The following is an 18,107-nucleotide window of genomic DNA, read 5'->3' on the forward strand; positions in this document are numbered from 1 at the left end:
GAGCTTATCTGCACTAGAAAAACTTTGCCGGCATAGCTACAATGGCAAGCCCTTCTAGTGAAGACACAGTTTATACTAGCATAAAAGTGCTTCTGTAGTACCCAAAGAGACATAAGGTATACTGGCACTTTTATACTGACATAAGTGCGTCTACATCAGGGCTTATACTGGCATAATTATGTCAGTAATGAAAAATCACATCCCTAAGTAATTTAGCTATGCCAGTATAAATGTTAAGTGTACTGCAGATAAGGCTAAAGAGACAGACTTACCTTCCAAAGTCACAGAGTTTTAGGACAGCTGTATCAGGGTCCAGCAAGAGGTTCTGTGGTTTTATATCCCGATGGCAGATTCCAAAGGAATGGATATAGGCTAAACTCCGGAACAGCTGATACATGTACAACTGGAACACAAACAGACAAGGTATAATGTACAACTTCCTTGCAACAAAGAGTGTGTGTGTGGGCGGGGGGGAGGGGAAGAGGAGTGGGAAAGAGATTAGCATACTAAAAACCTTACATAGTAAGCCAGAGTGAATTCTACAGCTCACCAATAAAAAAAACTAGCTAGACAAATTTTAAAGCAATGATGGCAAGACAAGTAAGGCCTAAAAGTTGGACTTCACTTTTCTTCCCTTCCACACAACCTCAACACTTCTTGGTTCAAGTCAGTGTAATCTGTTATACAAATATTCCTTGACCTTTCAAAAACAAAATGTTTTATTTGTAAAGAATAATCATGACAGCAATCCAGCATTCAGAAGCAACCATACAAGGAATGATGGCTTACAGAGAGAAAAAACACACAGCAAATAAAAGTACTTCCATATCAGATTTCTAAAGTTCTGTCTATATTAGGTGAAGAGGCAGTGTGACAAATTCTTGAATGGAACCCTTGAGCTTGCTACACTGGTACAACTTCGTGCATCCACACACAACACCCACACCAAGCAACTTGCTAGTATTGGTTGTCCTAGCAGTTTGCATTGCTTGGGATGGCCTTTAGATCAAATCTAGAGGAACGAGTGAAATCTAGATATTTTGAAACTGTCCCAAAGTCCTTGCTCCCAGCAATGGCGCCAAGCACTATGAAAATGAATGTTGGTTGCTTGTAACTGAAGTTCTTCAAGACACATGCTACACAGTCATGAGATGCACTAGCCACATGCAGCTCAGATGGTGGAACCTGGCTAGCAACGCCTTCTGGTGTGTGGAGCCTTTTGGAGCTCTGGCCACCTCAGTTCCTTCCCACCACCTCCTCTGGTTCAGGTTATAATTAAGACTCCCAAGGAAGAGAGGAAGGTGAGTAGGGGGTGTGAACATGCAGAGTCCCACTTCAAAGAATTTTGGTTACAAGTAACTTTCATTTTTCCTTTGAGTGGCCTCTGCATACTCCTTTATGAAAGGGATTCTCTGAGAAGGCTGTAACAGTGGGCTTTTTCCTGGTTTATCATGAAACTTAGATTTCTGAAGAGAGTACACATGCAAAGGATGGCAATGACTAGATGATCGTTTGATGGGCCTTATTACCAATCACTGAGATACCGGAACACAAATTCTTGTTTCCTTAGGTGGGCTGACACTGTCAAGAGACATTTAATAAATGCCATGAGACAGGAGAAAGTTCATATGGAAGGCCCCTGTATTGAAAATAGTCTTCTCTCCACTGTAAATCAAAGGTACTTCTGATCTACATGACTTGCAGCAATGTGAAAGTAGGCATCTTTTAAATCAATGGCTGAAAATCAATCTTTTGGAGAAAGGGAGGGTATGACAGAGCTGGGGTTAACATATGGAAATGGAACTTCCTGAGAGATGTATTGAGTTTCCTGAAGTCTAGAATCAGTCAAAGGCCTCATCTTTCTTGGCGATTATGAAATACCTTGCATAAAATCCTGTGTGCCTTGAATCTCCCTGGTATCTCTTCTACAGCTCCCATTTTGAGTGGAGCCAGAACCTCATTTTTTAACAACTTCTTGTGAGAGAAGCTCCTGAACAGAAACAGGGAAGGTGAGTTGGAAGAAGCAAGGTATTCAAATTGAATCAAATACCCAGTGCGGATTAATTCTAAAATCCACCTGTCCATAGTTATAGAAGTCCAATAGCAGAAATATTGATAAAGTAGCTCTCTGAAGACGGAAAAGTAAGCATCGGTCAAGACTGGATTGCAGTCCTTATGAAATGCCTCAAACCTATGGGCTGAGGTTCGACACCATAGCTGCCAAAGATGTTTGCTTACCTCTTGCCTTTGTTTTGAAGTTTCTTCTCCTCTGCTGGAAAGACTGTTGAGGCGGATATTGCTGTTGGTAATAATATTTCCTCTGTATTGGAAAAAAAGGGAAGATAGCAATGGAGGAAGCTATCTTTGGTATCTAAATACTGGTCGTCCTGGTCTTCTCTGGGCTTGCTGATCAATGCCAAAAGGTCTTGCTGCATAATGTGTTTTCATCATCTTTTCCAGAAAGTCATTAGTCTAGGTACTAAATAGACTTTCTTTTTCAAAGGGAAAGTCTTCTACATCAGCTTTAGTTTCCTGGGGTAGTCTAGAAAATTTGAGCGAGACATATCAGAGAGGAATTGCAGATACTACAGTTTTAGCTGTCTACTCTGAAGAATCAAAAGATGCTTGCAGTGCATGCTTTACTACTACTTGCTGGCTCTCTGTAGCAAAAGCATTAGCAAGTTTCTTTTGTTCATCTGGCATAGCCTTTTAGTAAAGGCTGACATTTTCTTCCAAAGCTGGTATTAGTAATGTGTGATAACAACTTGGTAGTTCACAACCCTTAAGCTTTACATGGAAGAGAACTGTTCTTCCCAGTTCATCCACCATAATTATGTATTTATCCAAGGGAGTAAAGTAAACGGAACCACTCTTAGATCTTTAAACAGCTGCTTCCACTACTAAGGAATCTGGCACTGGGAGAGTATGAAAGAAATCCCCTCCTGGGTAAATGATATAAACTAAGCTAATACCTGAAAGGCTGTGTTCTCCTTTGATGGAGATGTGGCAGTACAGACACCTAGGTTCTCTTCAGAAGATATCCATTGTCAGTTTCAGAATATAATTCTTCAAACTCCTGAAGGGCGATCTGTTCCTCTACATCAGACAAAGAATCATGCATTAGAGCAGGAGACTGGTCTCCTTTCTATGTGATATCAATAGATCCTATATCTTTAGTTCTGTAGGACCTGGTTCCAATGGTGCTGGTGACTGAAGATACCCACTATATCCTTAGAGCTGCAGATCTGGTTAGTAAGATGGAGTTGACCAATAAGACCATCTCTGTGCCAGGGGGACATTCTCCAATCAGGATCATATTTGGGTCCAATTCATAATATGATCCCACCACAGGGGTTCTCTGAGAAAGGTTGAGAGCCCAATCATTTTCTCTTTAATGGTGGATAGAACAAAGATGGCACCTGCCACTCTTAGACACAAAAAGGAGCCAAGAGGCGATTGTAGTGGATCCAAAATAGGAAAGAAACCTAGTGGGGAACCAATGTTGTTTTAGGGGGATGGAAGAGGAGAAGACATTTGTTGTTCTTTTACCCTTCTGTTCCCTACGACAGTCAAATCTAGAGAGTTCCTTTTCTTCTGTAGTTCTTCTCTCTCTAAATTTGATTGAGGAGGTAGCATTGGAGCAGAATGATGGGTTTGTGCCAGTCCCGTCAGAGAGGGTTGGGTAAGGGAATCGGAAGAGATACTTGGGTCTGATACTATCTTTTGCTGCCTCTTTTTGTCTTGATAAGTGAATCTTTGGATCCTTTGATTTTCCTACTGGATCAAAGCACCACGGTCCTCTGCTTGACTCCAATGTAGTAGGAGCCGAGGAGCTTTTCGTTTGTGGATTGGGTCTCCTCACGGAAGCTGTGACTGATTGCCATCTCACTGATGGCTCTCTCCGTAGATTTCTGATATGTAGGTTTACGTAATCGACTCATCCTTCAATGCGTCCAGTGCCAAGACTGGTGTATATCACTTCTTGGAACCGACCATATTACCCAATCTGGCAGGTAGAGCTGCAATTACTTCCTTGAAGGTGATTACTTGTAGTCCATTCTGTCTCCTCTTCTCTACTCTCAGGGTAAAGATGTTGCAGATGGAGCACCTCGAGGGTGAATGTCCTTCACTAAGGCAGGCAAGACACAGTGTATGAGCATTCAATGCTAGAAAGACTGAAGCGCAGAATCCACATTGTTTAAAGCTTTACTTGTTTTTATTTTTGGATCTGGCAGCAGGTCTTAATACAGACCCAAAGCTTCTGAATGCTATGCTATCTAACAAAAAAAAAAGCTAATTAAACTAAAACCAGTAACTGTATCTAAAACTAGCATTTCGTAACTAATTGGGCTTTATCTAAGAGAAAGATCCAAACATGAGGTCTGGGTAGATTCCTGATTCATTCCAGTTGCACAGAGTTGGACGGAACAGAGAGCTAACGCACCACACCCCTTTTAAAGCCTCATCCATAAAATGTGGAACGTAGGGCAAGAGAAGTACATGAGCACTCAAATGGACACCACTATCAAAGTCCCACCATTTGAGCTGCCCATGGCTGGTGCATCACAAGTGGGCAAATGCAGGAGCCACTCGAAGGAGAATAGGTGCTTCAGGAGTTCCAGAATGCATTAGTGCAATTGTGACTGTAGGATGTACTGTGTGAGAAAGTGCCAAAATGGTTCTGCTTAAAAACATACTCATGAGAAAGAGCACTGTGCCACTGCAAAAACCAAGGATGGGAAAACCCATCATTTCAATGCCCTGTATACATTGTGTAAACACACCCTAGAGGGGATGTTATAAATACTAAAGACTGCACACACAAAGTCTGCAGAAATATTTAACCATAACCCTGCTAAACAGTCCTGTATGTGTCCTTCATTTTACTACTCAGAGCTGATCACCAAGGTATCATGGTGTTTACAAACCAAAATTTGCACTTCTTTAACCATCCTCCTCTTACTTTCCACAGTTTCATTCAATGGCGGTGAATTACATCCACTAGACTGAGACCATGCAAATATGTATGCAATCCTGGTGATCAGCAGCAATGGAAAAATAAAGTAGACCAGGAGAGCTTAACAGTGTGTTAGCAAAATATTCTTGTTGGTTAAAGCTTGTGTTAGTGGAACTGTGGTATTTTGAAGGTGAACTAAAATCTCATCATTATGGCAGGTGGGGGGAAGCAGAATAGTGCAGGTAAAAGCATTGTCAAGGTTCAGTTTGAATTGTACAGCCTCTACAAAGCCTCTAAATATTACATCGGTTTTTACTCTTACTGGTAACATACAATTAATCTGGGCCAGAAGTAGTTGAGCACCCATTTCTCCTTATTCCACGGGACAGCAGGTTCATTTTTAACTGTAGTGGGGCTTTCTCTACAGATCTCAAATGGTTAGGAAGAAGGGAGGAGAGAAAGGGAGACTGAGTTTTTCAATTTAACTATGATAATTTGTTGGACACCCAGCCCCAAGTAAAATAAAATTACCACCCTAAATTGGTCTTTTTTGCTTCTATTTTCTAGCTGCCTGTCCCAATCAAAGTCCTGAGGTTTGGTCCAATACATCTGGGGGGAAATTTTAAAGACCATCCCTCTCTGGTTTTACTTTTAACCTCTACAACAATTCCCTGTTGTACCCCACTTTCAGTGTTTCTTGTATGCTGTCTTTCCACCAGTCAGTTGAGCTGTGTCCCGACATCCCCACCTCCCTCCACCCGGAGTTTTACTTTTAACGCTCTGGGTGGAATAAGGTGAGCACACTCACTACTGCTTGGAGTGACTTCACTTGGAGTGGGAACAACTAACCACACTAAACACAAGTATCCACTCTCCCCCTACCCAAAACTCTAGTCAAACACATGATAGCTACAAACATGGGAATGGGGAATTGTTCTGAAGCTGTTCACCTACCTGAGAGCTCTACTTGGCAGATTACTGGCCAAAGCAAGCATGTCCAGCTGCAAAGCAGGATCCTTCTGCCTATCTTTCGCTGCCTTCAGAATTGTGTTCACGGTCTTTTAATTGGTAGGTATAGCAATAAGGTCATATCTGTCTCAATTTTATCACTAACTATTCTTTGTGAATTTTTTCTTTCCCTCCCCCTCGCCCATTTCTGTCAGCAGCCTGAATCCTGTCTGGCCTCCAGGTTCAAGTTAGTTTTTGTTATTTTATGGCACCCCAGATGCATCATTAGGAGATGTTAACTTTAAAACGCAATAATTACAAACAAATCAAATTTGTTGTCTGAATTTCCCTTTATAAATATACAAGTATTTTGTAAGTTTTCTCCAAAACGTCTGAGTGTTCTTTATTACCCAAGGAGTCAAAAACTGGTATATACAAAATTTAGTATGATGCCCTATCTCAGAATACAACTGGACGCAATTGGTATTTGTTTTTTTGTTTGTTTGTTTTTGGTCATTTTACATTGCTACTTTCTTATCTTCCATATTATATAATGTTAGAAGCTGTATCATAGAATCGTAAGACTGGAAGGGACCTCAAGAGGTCATCTAGTCCAGTCCCCTGCACTCATGACAGGACTAAATTTATCTAGACCATCCCAGACAGGTGTTTGTCTAACCTCCTCTTAAAAATCTCCATCGTGGAATCTCCATCATTCTCCCTAGGCAATTTATTCCAGTGCTTAACTACCCTGACAGTTAGGAAGTTTTTCCTAATGTTCAACCTAAACCACCCTTGCTGCAATTTAAGCCCTTTACTTCTTGTCTTATCCTCAGAGGTTAAGGAGAACAATTTTTATGCCTCCTCCTTGTATCATCTTTTTATTTACTTGAAAACTGTTATGTCCCCTCTCAGTCATCTCTACTCCAAACTAAACAAACCCAATTTTTTCAATCTTCCCTCATAGATCATGTTTTCTAGACCTTTAACCATTTTTATTGCTCTTCTCAACTTTCTTCAATTTGTCCACATCTTTCCTGAAATGTGGCACCCAGAACTGGACAGAATACTCCAGCTGAGGCCTAATCAGCGCACAGTAGAATAGAAGGATTACTTCTCATGTCTTGCTTACAACACTCCTGCTAATACATCCCAGAATGAACTTTGCTTTTTTGGCAACAGTGTCACACTGTTGACTCATATTTAGCTTCTGATCCACTATGAATCCCAGATCCCTCTCTCTGCTGTACTCCTTCTTAGGCACTCATTTCCCATTTTGTATGTGTGCAACTGATTATTCATTCCTAAGTGGAGTAAAGTATGTTATACTTTATATGTATAATTTTAGTATATACCTCCACTGCCAGAATTCACATTGTGGACAACTCCAAAGAGGCTTAACAGTTTTTTGACTTATTTGGTAATAAAACTCTGACACTATCCTACCTTGCTAAGTTATCCTTTAAAATACATACATACAAAAAAAAAATCTACAGATAGATGTAGTCTGATTTTCTTCTTGCCTTTGAGATGTCTTTGAGGTAAATTAGTGTTCCTGACATCAAGACAATAGTCTTTATCAATAGTAGGATGAAAAGAAAAGACTGTTGTGTCAGAAAAAGAGTATAAAAACAGTTCCGAGGTCTAGAAGGAATGACAGTGCCCACAGCTCCCAAAATTGTCATTTCCGCAGCAGGAGAATTTACAAAGATCTTGATGCCACATCGCGTCTCATAGAAAAGGAGGTGCTCAGGTAAAACCAGTTTCCCCAGTGTGTGTATGTAGGAAAGCCGTGAGCATTTAAACTTAAGAACCTTTAAGCAGGATATGATCTTATTGTAATTGCAAACACCTGAAAATGTTTAACAGCATAAGATCCAAATAACTAGGCAAATTCTGGAGGGCATACAGTTAAACTGTAAACATTCGACTTCAACAACAGCCCAGATACATTGTTTTGTCTCTGGGACAAAACATTGCTGCTGGGTTATCATTTCTCTTAAAATGTAGGAGTCTAAACAGCACAGTGTTGCTGAAACTTGCTACCTTAAATTTTTTTATATACACAGTTAGGCTCCAACAATTTCCTCTTATAATCATTTCTTTTTATAGATTTTGCTGCCTTGAAATAAACCCTTCACTGTTTAATCTACCCTGCAGTTTAGTGTGAGAATTTAAAGTTCAGGTTGAGGAAAACTAACAACAATTAGAAATGTTGTGTTACAGCAAACTTCCTATTTCAATTGATAATTATAATTACCTACCTTGACATAGATCATAGGGAGTGTCTGTTTGGCCCGACTATAATGTCTGGCAACTCTGTATACTGTTTCAGGAACGTAGTCCAGCACCAAGTTAAGGTACACCTCGTCTTTCTAGAACAGAGAACAGAAGAAATAATTAGGAAAAGATTCAAAACAGGGAAATGCAAGAACAGTATTAAAGGGAGCTGTCAGCCTAAGAAATATGTTAGCTTGCAAGGTTCTAAGGTTTTAACAAAGGGTATGTCTACGCTCCAAAAGTGCGTTATGTTAGAAAACATGCTGACATTTTTTAAGCTAATGCAATGTTAAACATGAGTTGTCCATTACTGCTAAGTTACATTCAACATCATGCTAATTAAAACAGATTAGTTTACAGGTTTTCTAACATGAGGCATTTTCCCAGTGCAAGTGAGGCCAAACAGGTCAATGACCACTCTGCCCATTCAAGTCTCCATAAAAGATGTTTGAGGGAATGATATCTTCCATCTCACAGTCTCACACTTTTTACAAGAATTGCTAACTTCGAATTCCCTGACACACCCTATTTAATTACTTATCGATAAAGGGTGTTTTTTTTTAATTCCAACACATTTTAGAAAGGTTAATCTGATCCTGTTGAAATGGTAACATTGCTATAAGTATTTTGAGGACTAAAGAGATTTTTCTTTTAACCCAACAGAAACCCTAAACATAATACAACAGAGCAAGAACAAAGCTTCAAGCATGATGTTTAACATTTCCAGCTTGTCAGTTTCAGAGAGATCTGTAACCTAATTTCAAACTTCACACTGAGGTGGGAGAAGGATGAAAATCTGTGACCTCACATAAGTGGTCTTGATTTTAAACTCTTGCCCACCTTAAATTATTTGTGTTAAAAGAGGAATTACATGAAATGAGACATCACATTCACGCAGTGCTTAATTTAACTAGAAATTAGCCAGGAACAGTCAACATGGATTCACCAAGGGCAAATCATGCCTAACCAACCTGATTGCCTTCTATAACGAGATAACTGGCTCTGTGGATATGGGGAAAGCAGTGGACATGATATATCTTGACTTTAGCAAAGCTTTTGATACTGTCTCCCACAGTATTCTTGCCAGCAAGTTAAAAAAAGTATGGATTGGATTAATGGACTATAAAGTGGATAGAAAGCTGTCTAGATCGTCGAGCTCAACGGGGAGTGATCAACAGCTCAATGTCTAGCTGGCAGCTGGTATCAAGCGGAGTGCCTCAGGGGTCGGTCCTGGGGCTAGTTTTGTTCAACATCTTCATTAATGATGTAGATGATGGGATGGATTGCACCATCAGCAAGTTTGCAGATTACACTAAACTGGGGGGAGAGGTAGATATGCTGGAGGGAAGGGATAGGGTCCAGAGTGACCTAGACAAATTGGAGGATTGGGCTAAAAGAAATCTGAGGAGGTTCACAACAAGAACAAGTGCAGAGTCCTGCACTTAGGAGAGAAGAATCCCATGCATTGCTACAGGCTAAGGACCGACTGGCTAAGCAGCAGTTCTCCAGAAAGGCACCTGGGGATTACTGTGAATGAGAAGCTGGCTATGAGTCAACAGCATGCCCTTGTTGCCAAGAAGGCTACCGGCATATTGGGCTGCATTACTAGGAGCATGGTCAGCAGATCAAGGGAAGTGATTATTCCCCTCTATTTGGTACTGGTGAGGCCACATGTGGAGTACTGCAACCAGTTTTGGGGTCCCCACTACAGAAAGGATGTGGACAAATAGGAGAGAGTCCAGCAGAGGCAAACAAAAATGATTAGGGTACTGGAGTACGTTACTTATGAGGAGAGGCTGAGGGAACTGGGCTTATTTAGTCTGCAAAAGAGAAGAGTGAGGGGGGATTTGATAGCAGCCTTCAACTACTTGAAGAGAGGTTCCAAAGAGGATGGAGCTCGGCTTTTCTCAGTGGTGGCAGATGACCGAACAAGGAGCCATGGTCTCAAGTTGCATTGAGGGAGGTCTAGGTTGGATATTAGGAAAAACTATTTCACTAGGAGGGTTGTAAAGCACTGGAATGGTTACCTAGGGAAGTAGTGGAATCTCCATCCTTAGAGGTTTTTAAGGCCTGGTTTGACAAATCCCTTTCTGGGATGATTTAGTTGGGGTTGGTCCCGCTTTGATCAGGGGGTTGGACTAGATGACCTCCTGAGATCTCTTCCAACTCTAATCTTCTATGATTCTATAATTCAGCTGCTCAGAGGCAAAATAGGCCCTAGAAATCTCAAATACTTTGATATAGTCTTCCCACCCTATTCTGAAACTCAGAATTGTATAAACATTTCCAACTATACAAATTGAGGAGAATTAATATCGTTAATTAAAAAATAAAAATAAAAACAGACAGAAGGGAAAGCAGTCAAGATTTTCTATGTTTAGTTCCAAAACTATAGAGATATCTATAGAAAAAGATGACAGATTTCCATGACACTTAGAGAGGCCTCATGTGGATGGAAGTGGAGCACAGTACTCCCAGACTTCAGCTGGGACTCTTGTCACTAGTGGGTCCTCTGGCTACACTTCTTAATTAATACCTCTCAATTTGAAAGAAAACCTCTAGATGCATTTGCAGTAGTCATTTAATCACAATTGTCCTAGTCTTAAATGCTGTGACTTAATTAGCCAATTAGAGTGCACAACCTGTTGTGCTTTTCTCATAGCTCACTGAATTATTTAAACTGTCTCTACTCTGCCCAAGCAAACAGCAGTGACCTCCAGTAAATAAAGAAAACGGAGAATTTTTGACGACAACATACGCACATCATGTGCACACGAAACCCGTGGAGAATTTCTGGATTTTAGCATTTCACAAACTCAGAGGTGGGTCAGTATCATTTACCTGAGGGTAAACGTAAGTACTTTAAGGGACATTTTGAGAGCATTTACTGGCACCGCTTAACCTAAAGAGGAGCCACTCTGCAAATCACTAAGGCCTTGTTTACATTAGTCTTCTCTCCCAGAAATAAGTCATACTTTTGCTACTACCGGTTAAGTTCCACTGATGGCAGTGCCAGCATAGAAAAGGTTCCAATTTTATTTAAAAAAACAAAACAAAAAAACCACAGTACTATCTTTTATATCTGCTACGTCCAGAATGATTCAATATGAAAGTAAGTACCAGTCAGACTCAGAAAGCCTACCTACATGAGCACTCTCACTATTGCTACCACAGGTGAAGCTAAGCCATACGTAGCAACAACAGGACTTTTTGTACTCAGGACATACATTTTCTATATAAATATAAAATTCACTGTGACATTCAAATTTATACCATGTATACTCGTTCATAAGTCAATTTTTTTTAGTAAAAAAGGGAAGCATCAGAGAAGGGGGTCCGCCCGGCCTGGCCCACCGGAGCAGCTCCAGCCAGGCTAGAGAGTCCCTCTGGCCTGCCCCAGCTAAGGTGGGAAGGGGAGAGTGTGGGGGTTCTGGGCTAGGGGAGGGGTCATGTGGGGGGTGGTCACAGGGGTTATTCCCCCAACCCCCAGCTTCTCCTGCCCCCTAAATTTCCCCACCAGTTGCTGTCCCAGCCTGTCCGAGTAAGCAGCTGGTGGGCCGGGACACTTTGTTTACGTAGGTTTACCTCCGTGCCAGCGGATGCTCGAGGTAAACAAATCGTCTCGGCCCGCCAGAGGCTTATCCTGATGGCCCGCGAGCCAAAGTTTGCCAACCCCTGAATTATAGGGTCAGCTTATGAATGGGTCATAAAAAATTCCCAATTTTACTTATCCATCTTGGGGGGTGAGGGGGTGTCGGCTTATAAACGAACCGGCTTATGATTGAGTATATACGGTACATACTTGATAAGAAGGCCTTGTACCTCAAGGGAGAAATTTCATTCTCATAAGTAAATAATTCTAATTGCCTCAGTATAGATATAGCCTTCTGAATATGTAATATGATTTATTTTTAAATGAGTGGGTGTGTGCAGTTATATAGGATACTTGTACCTTGGAGGGAAAAAAAATCATACTGGCAATAAGGTACAGCAAAGTACACTATTATCATCAGGGTTGATTACAATTATTTTTTACTCTAAAGACTCAAGAGCTCAGTGTCAAAAAACTTAAAAGGGAGGGACACAAAAAAATGAAAAGTATAGAAAAAGGAAAGCTGACACTCCCGTTTATGCTCTATCCCTTTACAAGAATAAATGAGAATAAAATGAAACATGTAAAGAGAGAAAGTTTAAAATTAATAAACACTTTTCATACAGTACATAATTAACCTGTGGAATTCACTGCCACAAGACAAAGTCCAACAACTTTGAGATACAGGTCTAGTTTACAATCTTTCATTTGTGATTTATTTTATTTTCATTCTGATTTTTATTTTCTGCTCTGCCAGATATAGGACTGTAATTCCATAGCAAGGGTTCCATTCCCATGAGTACAAAGCTCAAATCACCAGAACCCAGAGACAGTTTTAGACCTTCAAGTAACTATTTGCATGTTTTTATTTTATTTACTACTTAGATTCCTTTCACAAATTCACGCCTGCAGACCTGCTTCTACTGTTGCTCTCTCTCCTTTTCTCTGATGGTAATAGCCTGCCCTCTCTTTTCCCACCTCTTCTTCTTCCTTCATCATCCCAGAAACTTTCCCACTTGTTTTTGTGGCCTTTTTTTTGCTGCCAAAATGACTTGTACCTATCCTTTGGCTCTTATCTCTTCTGGTAGTGTTGGTTTTGAGAATAAGGAAGGATGCCCTAGCCAATCCGTAAAACCTCAATTCTCACAGGTGTAGTGTCATGCCTATACATACATTCGCTCCATTTTTGTGAATTCCCTTCCCCCAGCAGTGTGATCAGCTTTATTCAAAAATCTATACATTATATTTTACATACTTCTGCTCCTATGTAAACAATCACATACATACACATGCATCATATACACATGTAGAATAACTGGCAAACACCACTTCATATCTGTACATTCAGAGCTTTGGACCCTGATTTGAAAGCAGCCTTGAAGTATATGACACTTTTTAATCTTATACAGCCTACTATTCTCTCCTACCACAACCAAGTGGTATTTTAAAAGTGCACTACTCTAATAATTTTTTCATCAGCTAAAGATGAGTCAACTATTCTGAGCTAGCTCTCCTTGCAAATACCATGACGTGACTCTCATACATCACTCACTATACTGCTGTGATACTTTTCGTTATCCCTTCTTTGCAAACATAAAAATAGGGCCAAAGAAATCCATGAGTTTTCTGAATTTTCCTTTAGGAGATTTGCTATGAGCGAGAAAGTGACATGACTGAAAAGCTCTCTTCCTGGATGATGTAACCTGGTTTTCTTGCCTCTTGCATTCTCTAAACAAAACAATTTACTGTGAGACAAGTGTGTCGCATAAGGGAACTGACTATTTCAAAGGGTTTGCCAGTTGGGGGCAATTACTCAAGGATCATGAATGGTTCCTGTCTTTCCATTACCAGAAACCCTCTTCATTCCTCATCACGCATTCCCCATGTGACCCACTTCCACACTACCATTCAACATCACTGGGCTGGGGAAGTAGAAGAGAGAAAGCAGATCAGTTAGAACAACATGTTTGCAGGGGGTTTGTCAGAGATCCAGCAGGGTCCAGAACAGCTGGCATCACAGAAGTGGAGGGAATAAAGAGGAGGAGATGGGGTTAGCATGGGTGAATGCACTTTTCCTTACAGCTGTTAGGATTGAATAAACCAAGAAACAGACCTAGAGCTCCCTTAAATTAAGGCAAGTATGTGAGCATTTATATCTTTCTGTATTTGTCACTAGTGTTCTGACCATTTTCTCATTAATCATCGATCTCACCAGGGTTTTTTTTGTTGTTTTGATTTCTTTAAGATGTCATCTTTGGAAATCTAGCATTTTTGCATTTGGGCTCTGGGCTATGAACCTCTCATTGCCTCAGGCATTAAAGACCTTGCTTTCTGCCACTTGGCAAATAATCCCGCCCCAGAGTGGTTCAAAACATTCAGAGCAAAATAACTATGGCCTTGTTGCTGAGCCAGTCTGCAATGCTCAAGAACTGTCAATGCAGATAAAATCATCATGTCAGTCAATTACTAATATATATACATATATATATACATATACACATATATATATATATATACACACATACACACACACACACACATACATACATACACACACACACACACCCCTCACTCACTACAAGCCTCCCCATTATGGAAGTGTGGGAAAGAGAAAGATCCAAAAGCCAAATATTTTAACAGCTTACTTTTTCATTTTCTTTGTCTCAGATATTAGAGCTGAAATAGGCCTATAAGAAGAGTGAGCACTCTGGCATCTGTGTAGCTGTTGCATTATTTAAATGTGTGCATATGGAACTAGGGAAATGAAATGCTGCAGCTTTTGACATTCCCTAAAGATGCTGGGAGGTCACAAGCTAAACCCTCCATTCAAGCCTATCTGTCTTTTACCATACAGAAAAAAAAACCCTAGTGTTGGAAATACCACCAAGCTGGCCATCACTACTGCCAATATGAGCCAACAAGTTGTGGGATGTAGGGATTCAATCCTCCTGGATCACTCTTGTACAGAATGAAGGTCAAACATCTCCTCCCTGTCCCTCACCCGCCAAAACACCAAGCAACATGCGGATTTTTGTATAAGCCTCTTTTTTTTTTTTTGGAGGGGGGGGAGCAATTTCTATTAAATACTACAGCAACCAGAGTAATGTGGTTAATTAGGCTGTAGGGACACCACCATTTCCCATATGTGTTTACTACAGATAAAAACAAGATAATGGAAGTGCTAGAGTTCACCTGTCAAAGTGACTCAGAACAAACTGGAAATGAACTACAGGGTCTGTTCTCCCTGAGGAATACATCATCGTTCAGACCGGAAAGCTCCAGTGCTCTTTCAGTTCTGTCAATAATTTATCTAGTTATCTGCAAGAATTTCTTCCAGTCACTAGTAGCATGATAGAGACAGCTTCAGAAACTATATTGGACATCTTCCCTTTCTTTTTTTGGGTGATAGCGTGCATGCTGGTGACAGATATGGCACACTGGAGAGAGAACACTAAACATACCCATTTGTAATTCCCCTTTCCAGAAAATTCATGAAGTGAACATACCTTCCACTAGATCATCTGCTGGGGGAAGAGGACAGCTTAAAACAGTTAAGAGAATGAAAGGCTAATGACACCAACTCTAGCAGTAGATGTAAAACCAAGAAGATAATTTGTTTTTCCTATTGAAGTTATTACCAGCGTTTGTAAAGTATAAAGCACTATGGAACAAGGAAGTATGGCTGTGCAGGAAAATGGAGCCGCTAGGATGTTCAGGTGGTAAATTTTCTGTATTGTATTAAAGATATGTGATTTTTTTTTCACATATTATTGATAGAGGTGAGTTGGAACACTATAATATAGGTCAGGCTCTGTTCAGAAATTCCCAAAGGATGTTTAACTTAATCTGAGCAGCCGGACACAGGCAGGGGATGCGGTTTAACATTTCAGCTGGATTAGGCTCTCTTTAAGAGTGCATCACCTCCCCGCAGCAACACAGTATTAGAAAAAAGTACCAATTATCCTCATGTGACATTTGAACTCCAGGAAATTCACACCCAACAATAAAAGTTCACAGATCTTGGGAGACAGGCCAGTCCTCGCTTACAGACAGCCCCCCAACCTGAAGCAAATACTCACCAGCAACCACACACCACACAACAAAAACACTAACCCAGGAACCTATCCTTGCAACAAAGCCCGTTGCCAACTCTGTCCACATATCTATTCAAGGGACATCATCAAAGGACCTAATCACATCAGCCACACCATCAGGGGCTCGTTCACCTGCACATCTACCAATGTGATATATGTCATCATGTGCCAGCAATGCTCCTCTGCCACGTACACTGGCCAAACCAGTCAGTCTCTGCGCAAAAGAATAAATGGACACAAATCAGACGTCAAAAATTATAACATTAAAAAACCAGTCGGAGAACACTTCAACCTCCCTGGAACCCAACGAGAAACTGCAGAACTGGAATTAATTTGCAAACTGGACACCATTAAATTAGGCTTGAATAAAGACTGGGAGTGGATGGGTCATTACACACACTGAAAACTATTTCCCCATGCTAATTTTCCCCCTACAGTTACTCACATCTTCTTGTCAACTGGTTGAAATGGGCCAGCCTGATCATCACTACAAAAGTTTTTTTCCCCTCCTGCTGATAGTCCACCTTAATTGATTAGCCTCGTTAGAGTTGGTACGGCAACATATGTTCTGTGTACATATACAATCTTCCTACTGTATTTTCCATTGCATGCATCTGATGAAGTGGGTTTTAGCCCACGAAAGCTTATGCCCAAATAAATTTGTTAGTCTCTAAGGTACAACAATAAAAAAGTGTTACTAGTTGGACTAATCTGACTTACCTAAAAACATACAGTTCAAAATCATAAGTTCATTGCCCTAGAAACAAGCAAAAAATATAACATGTCCTTTTTGCAGCTTTGTTCCACTTTTGTATTTTCCACACCACGTCCTAGAAAGTTATAAGAAGCCATGGCTTCCTCCATTGTACCAAGGTGAGGTACTGCCCAAGAAACATGGCCATAAAGAATGCTACCAGGCATAAAAACTTTTGCACCACTTTTAAGAAAAATCAACAATTTGAGAAGTGTAGCTTCCTCACTCAAAGCATCTAGAAGCCATAATCTTCTAGAGGAGTTTGGGAGTTGAAAAACTGTAACTGGTTTTATCTCTATGAATGAATGGTGACATCCAGTGGCCACATGAGTATGCTTTTACTTGCAATTCACAGCTTACAGGTATCTCAACGCAGAGATGGAACTGAGTTCTAGAACGATGGTTTTCAAACTTTTTTTCTGGCGACCCAGATGAAGAAAAGTGTTGATGCCCACAACGCCACGGAGCTGGGGATGAGGGGTTTTGGGGGTGGGAGGGGTTCAGGGCTGGGGCAGAGGGTTGGGGTGCAGGGCTGAGGGGTTTGGGGTACAGGAGGGACTCTGGGTTTAGGAGGGCTCAAGGCTGGGACAGGGAGTGTAGGAGGGTGTCAGGGCTGGGGGTGCAGGCTCTGGGGTGGGGCCAGGGATGAGGGGTTTGGGGTGCTAGAAGGGGCTCCAGGTTTGGGGGGGCTCAGGCAGGGAACTGGGGTGCAGGGTTGTGGTGCAGGCTTACCTTGGGCCGTTCCCAGTCAGCCACGCAGGGGTGAGGTGCTAAGGTAGGCTGGCTGGCCTGGCACCGTGCTAAGGTAGGTAGGCTGGCCTGGCACCGTGGACCACGCTGCGCCCCAAAGTGGCCAGCAGCAGGTCTGGCTCTTAGGCAGAGGCGTGCAAGTGGCTCAACATGGCTCTCGCCCGCAAGCACCGCCCCACCCCCAGGCCAATGGGAGTGCGGAGCTAGTGCTCGGGGCAGTGCCCAGAGCTCCGTGCCCGCTCCCCTCCAGCCTAGGAGCCGGACCCGCTGCTGGCTGCCTTCTGGGGTGCAGCATGGGACTAGCCTGCCTTAGCTGGGCAGCACCACTGACAGGACTTTAACTGGTCCGGTCGGCGGTGCTGACCAGAACCACCGCGACCCAGTACTGGGTCTCGACCCGCAGTTTGAAAACCACTATTCTAAAACAAAGATATATGGTGAGTGTGTGCAAAAGCGCACACACCACCCCTAGTTCTATAGTGTACTTAGTACAAATTCTCTTCCATCTCTGAAATTATTTTTGGATCAACTAGGTGACTTTTAATGTTCAGGGAAATATTCACCCATACTAGTAGCACTGCAGATACAAATTCCTCCTCACTCTCTCCCAGTGCTCAGTGCTGAACTGCAGAACTCCCAGTTATCATAGTCTTCCACTGCCACCTTGCTCTGCCAATCCTCCTCAATTTGACCTGTAATCCCCTTTATTTTAGCCTTGGACAACACCTGGCG

The 18,107-nt window shown here is 41.6% G+C and overlaps 1 protein-coding gene across 5 annotated transcripts in view; it reads right to left on the reverse strand.

Annotated features, from left to right (window-relative positions):
* GSK3B (glycogen synthase kinase 3 beta) overlaps positions 1-18,107 on the reverse strand; it is a 245,147-nt gene that overhangs the window by 91,743 nt on the left and 135,297 nt on the right. For all 5 annotated transcript variants that reach the window (XM_039535606.1, XM_039535621.1, XM_039535612.1 and 2 more), the window contains exons 4-5: positions 8,170-8,280; positions 273-403 (exon numbers count right to left, since the gene is read on the reverse strand). In XM_039535606.1, coding sequence (XP_039391540.1) covers positions 273-403; positions 8,170-8,280 — 242 coding nt within the window. The remainder of the gene's footprint in view (positions 1-272; positions 404-8,169; positions 8,281-18,107) is intronic.

This window comes from Mauremys reevesii, linkage group 1 (genome assembly GCF_016161935.1).
Source record: "Mauremys reevesii isolate NIE-2019 linkage group 1, ASM1616193v1, whole genome shotgun sequence".
In the NCBI taxonomy this organism is placed as follows: domain Eukaryota; kingdom Metazoa; phylum Chordata; order Testudines; family Geoemydidae; genus Mauremys; species Mauremys reevesii.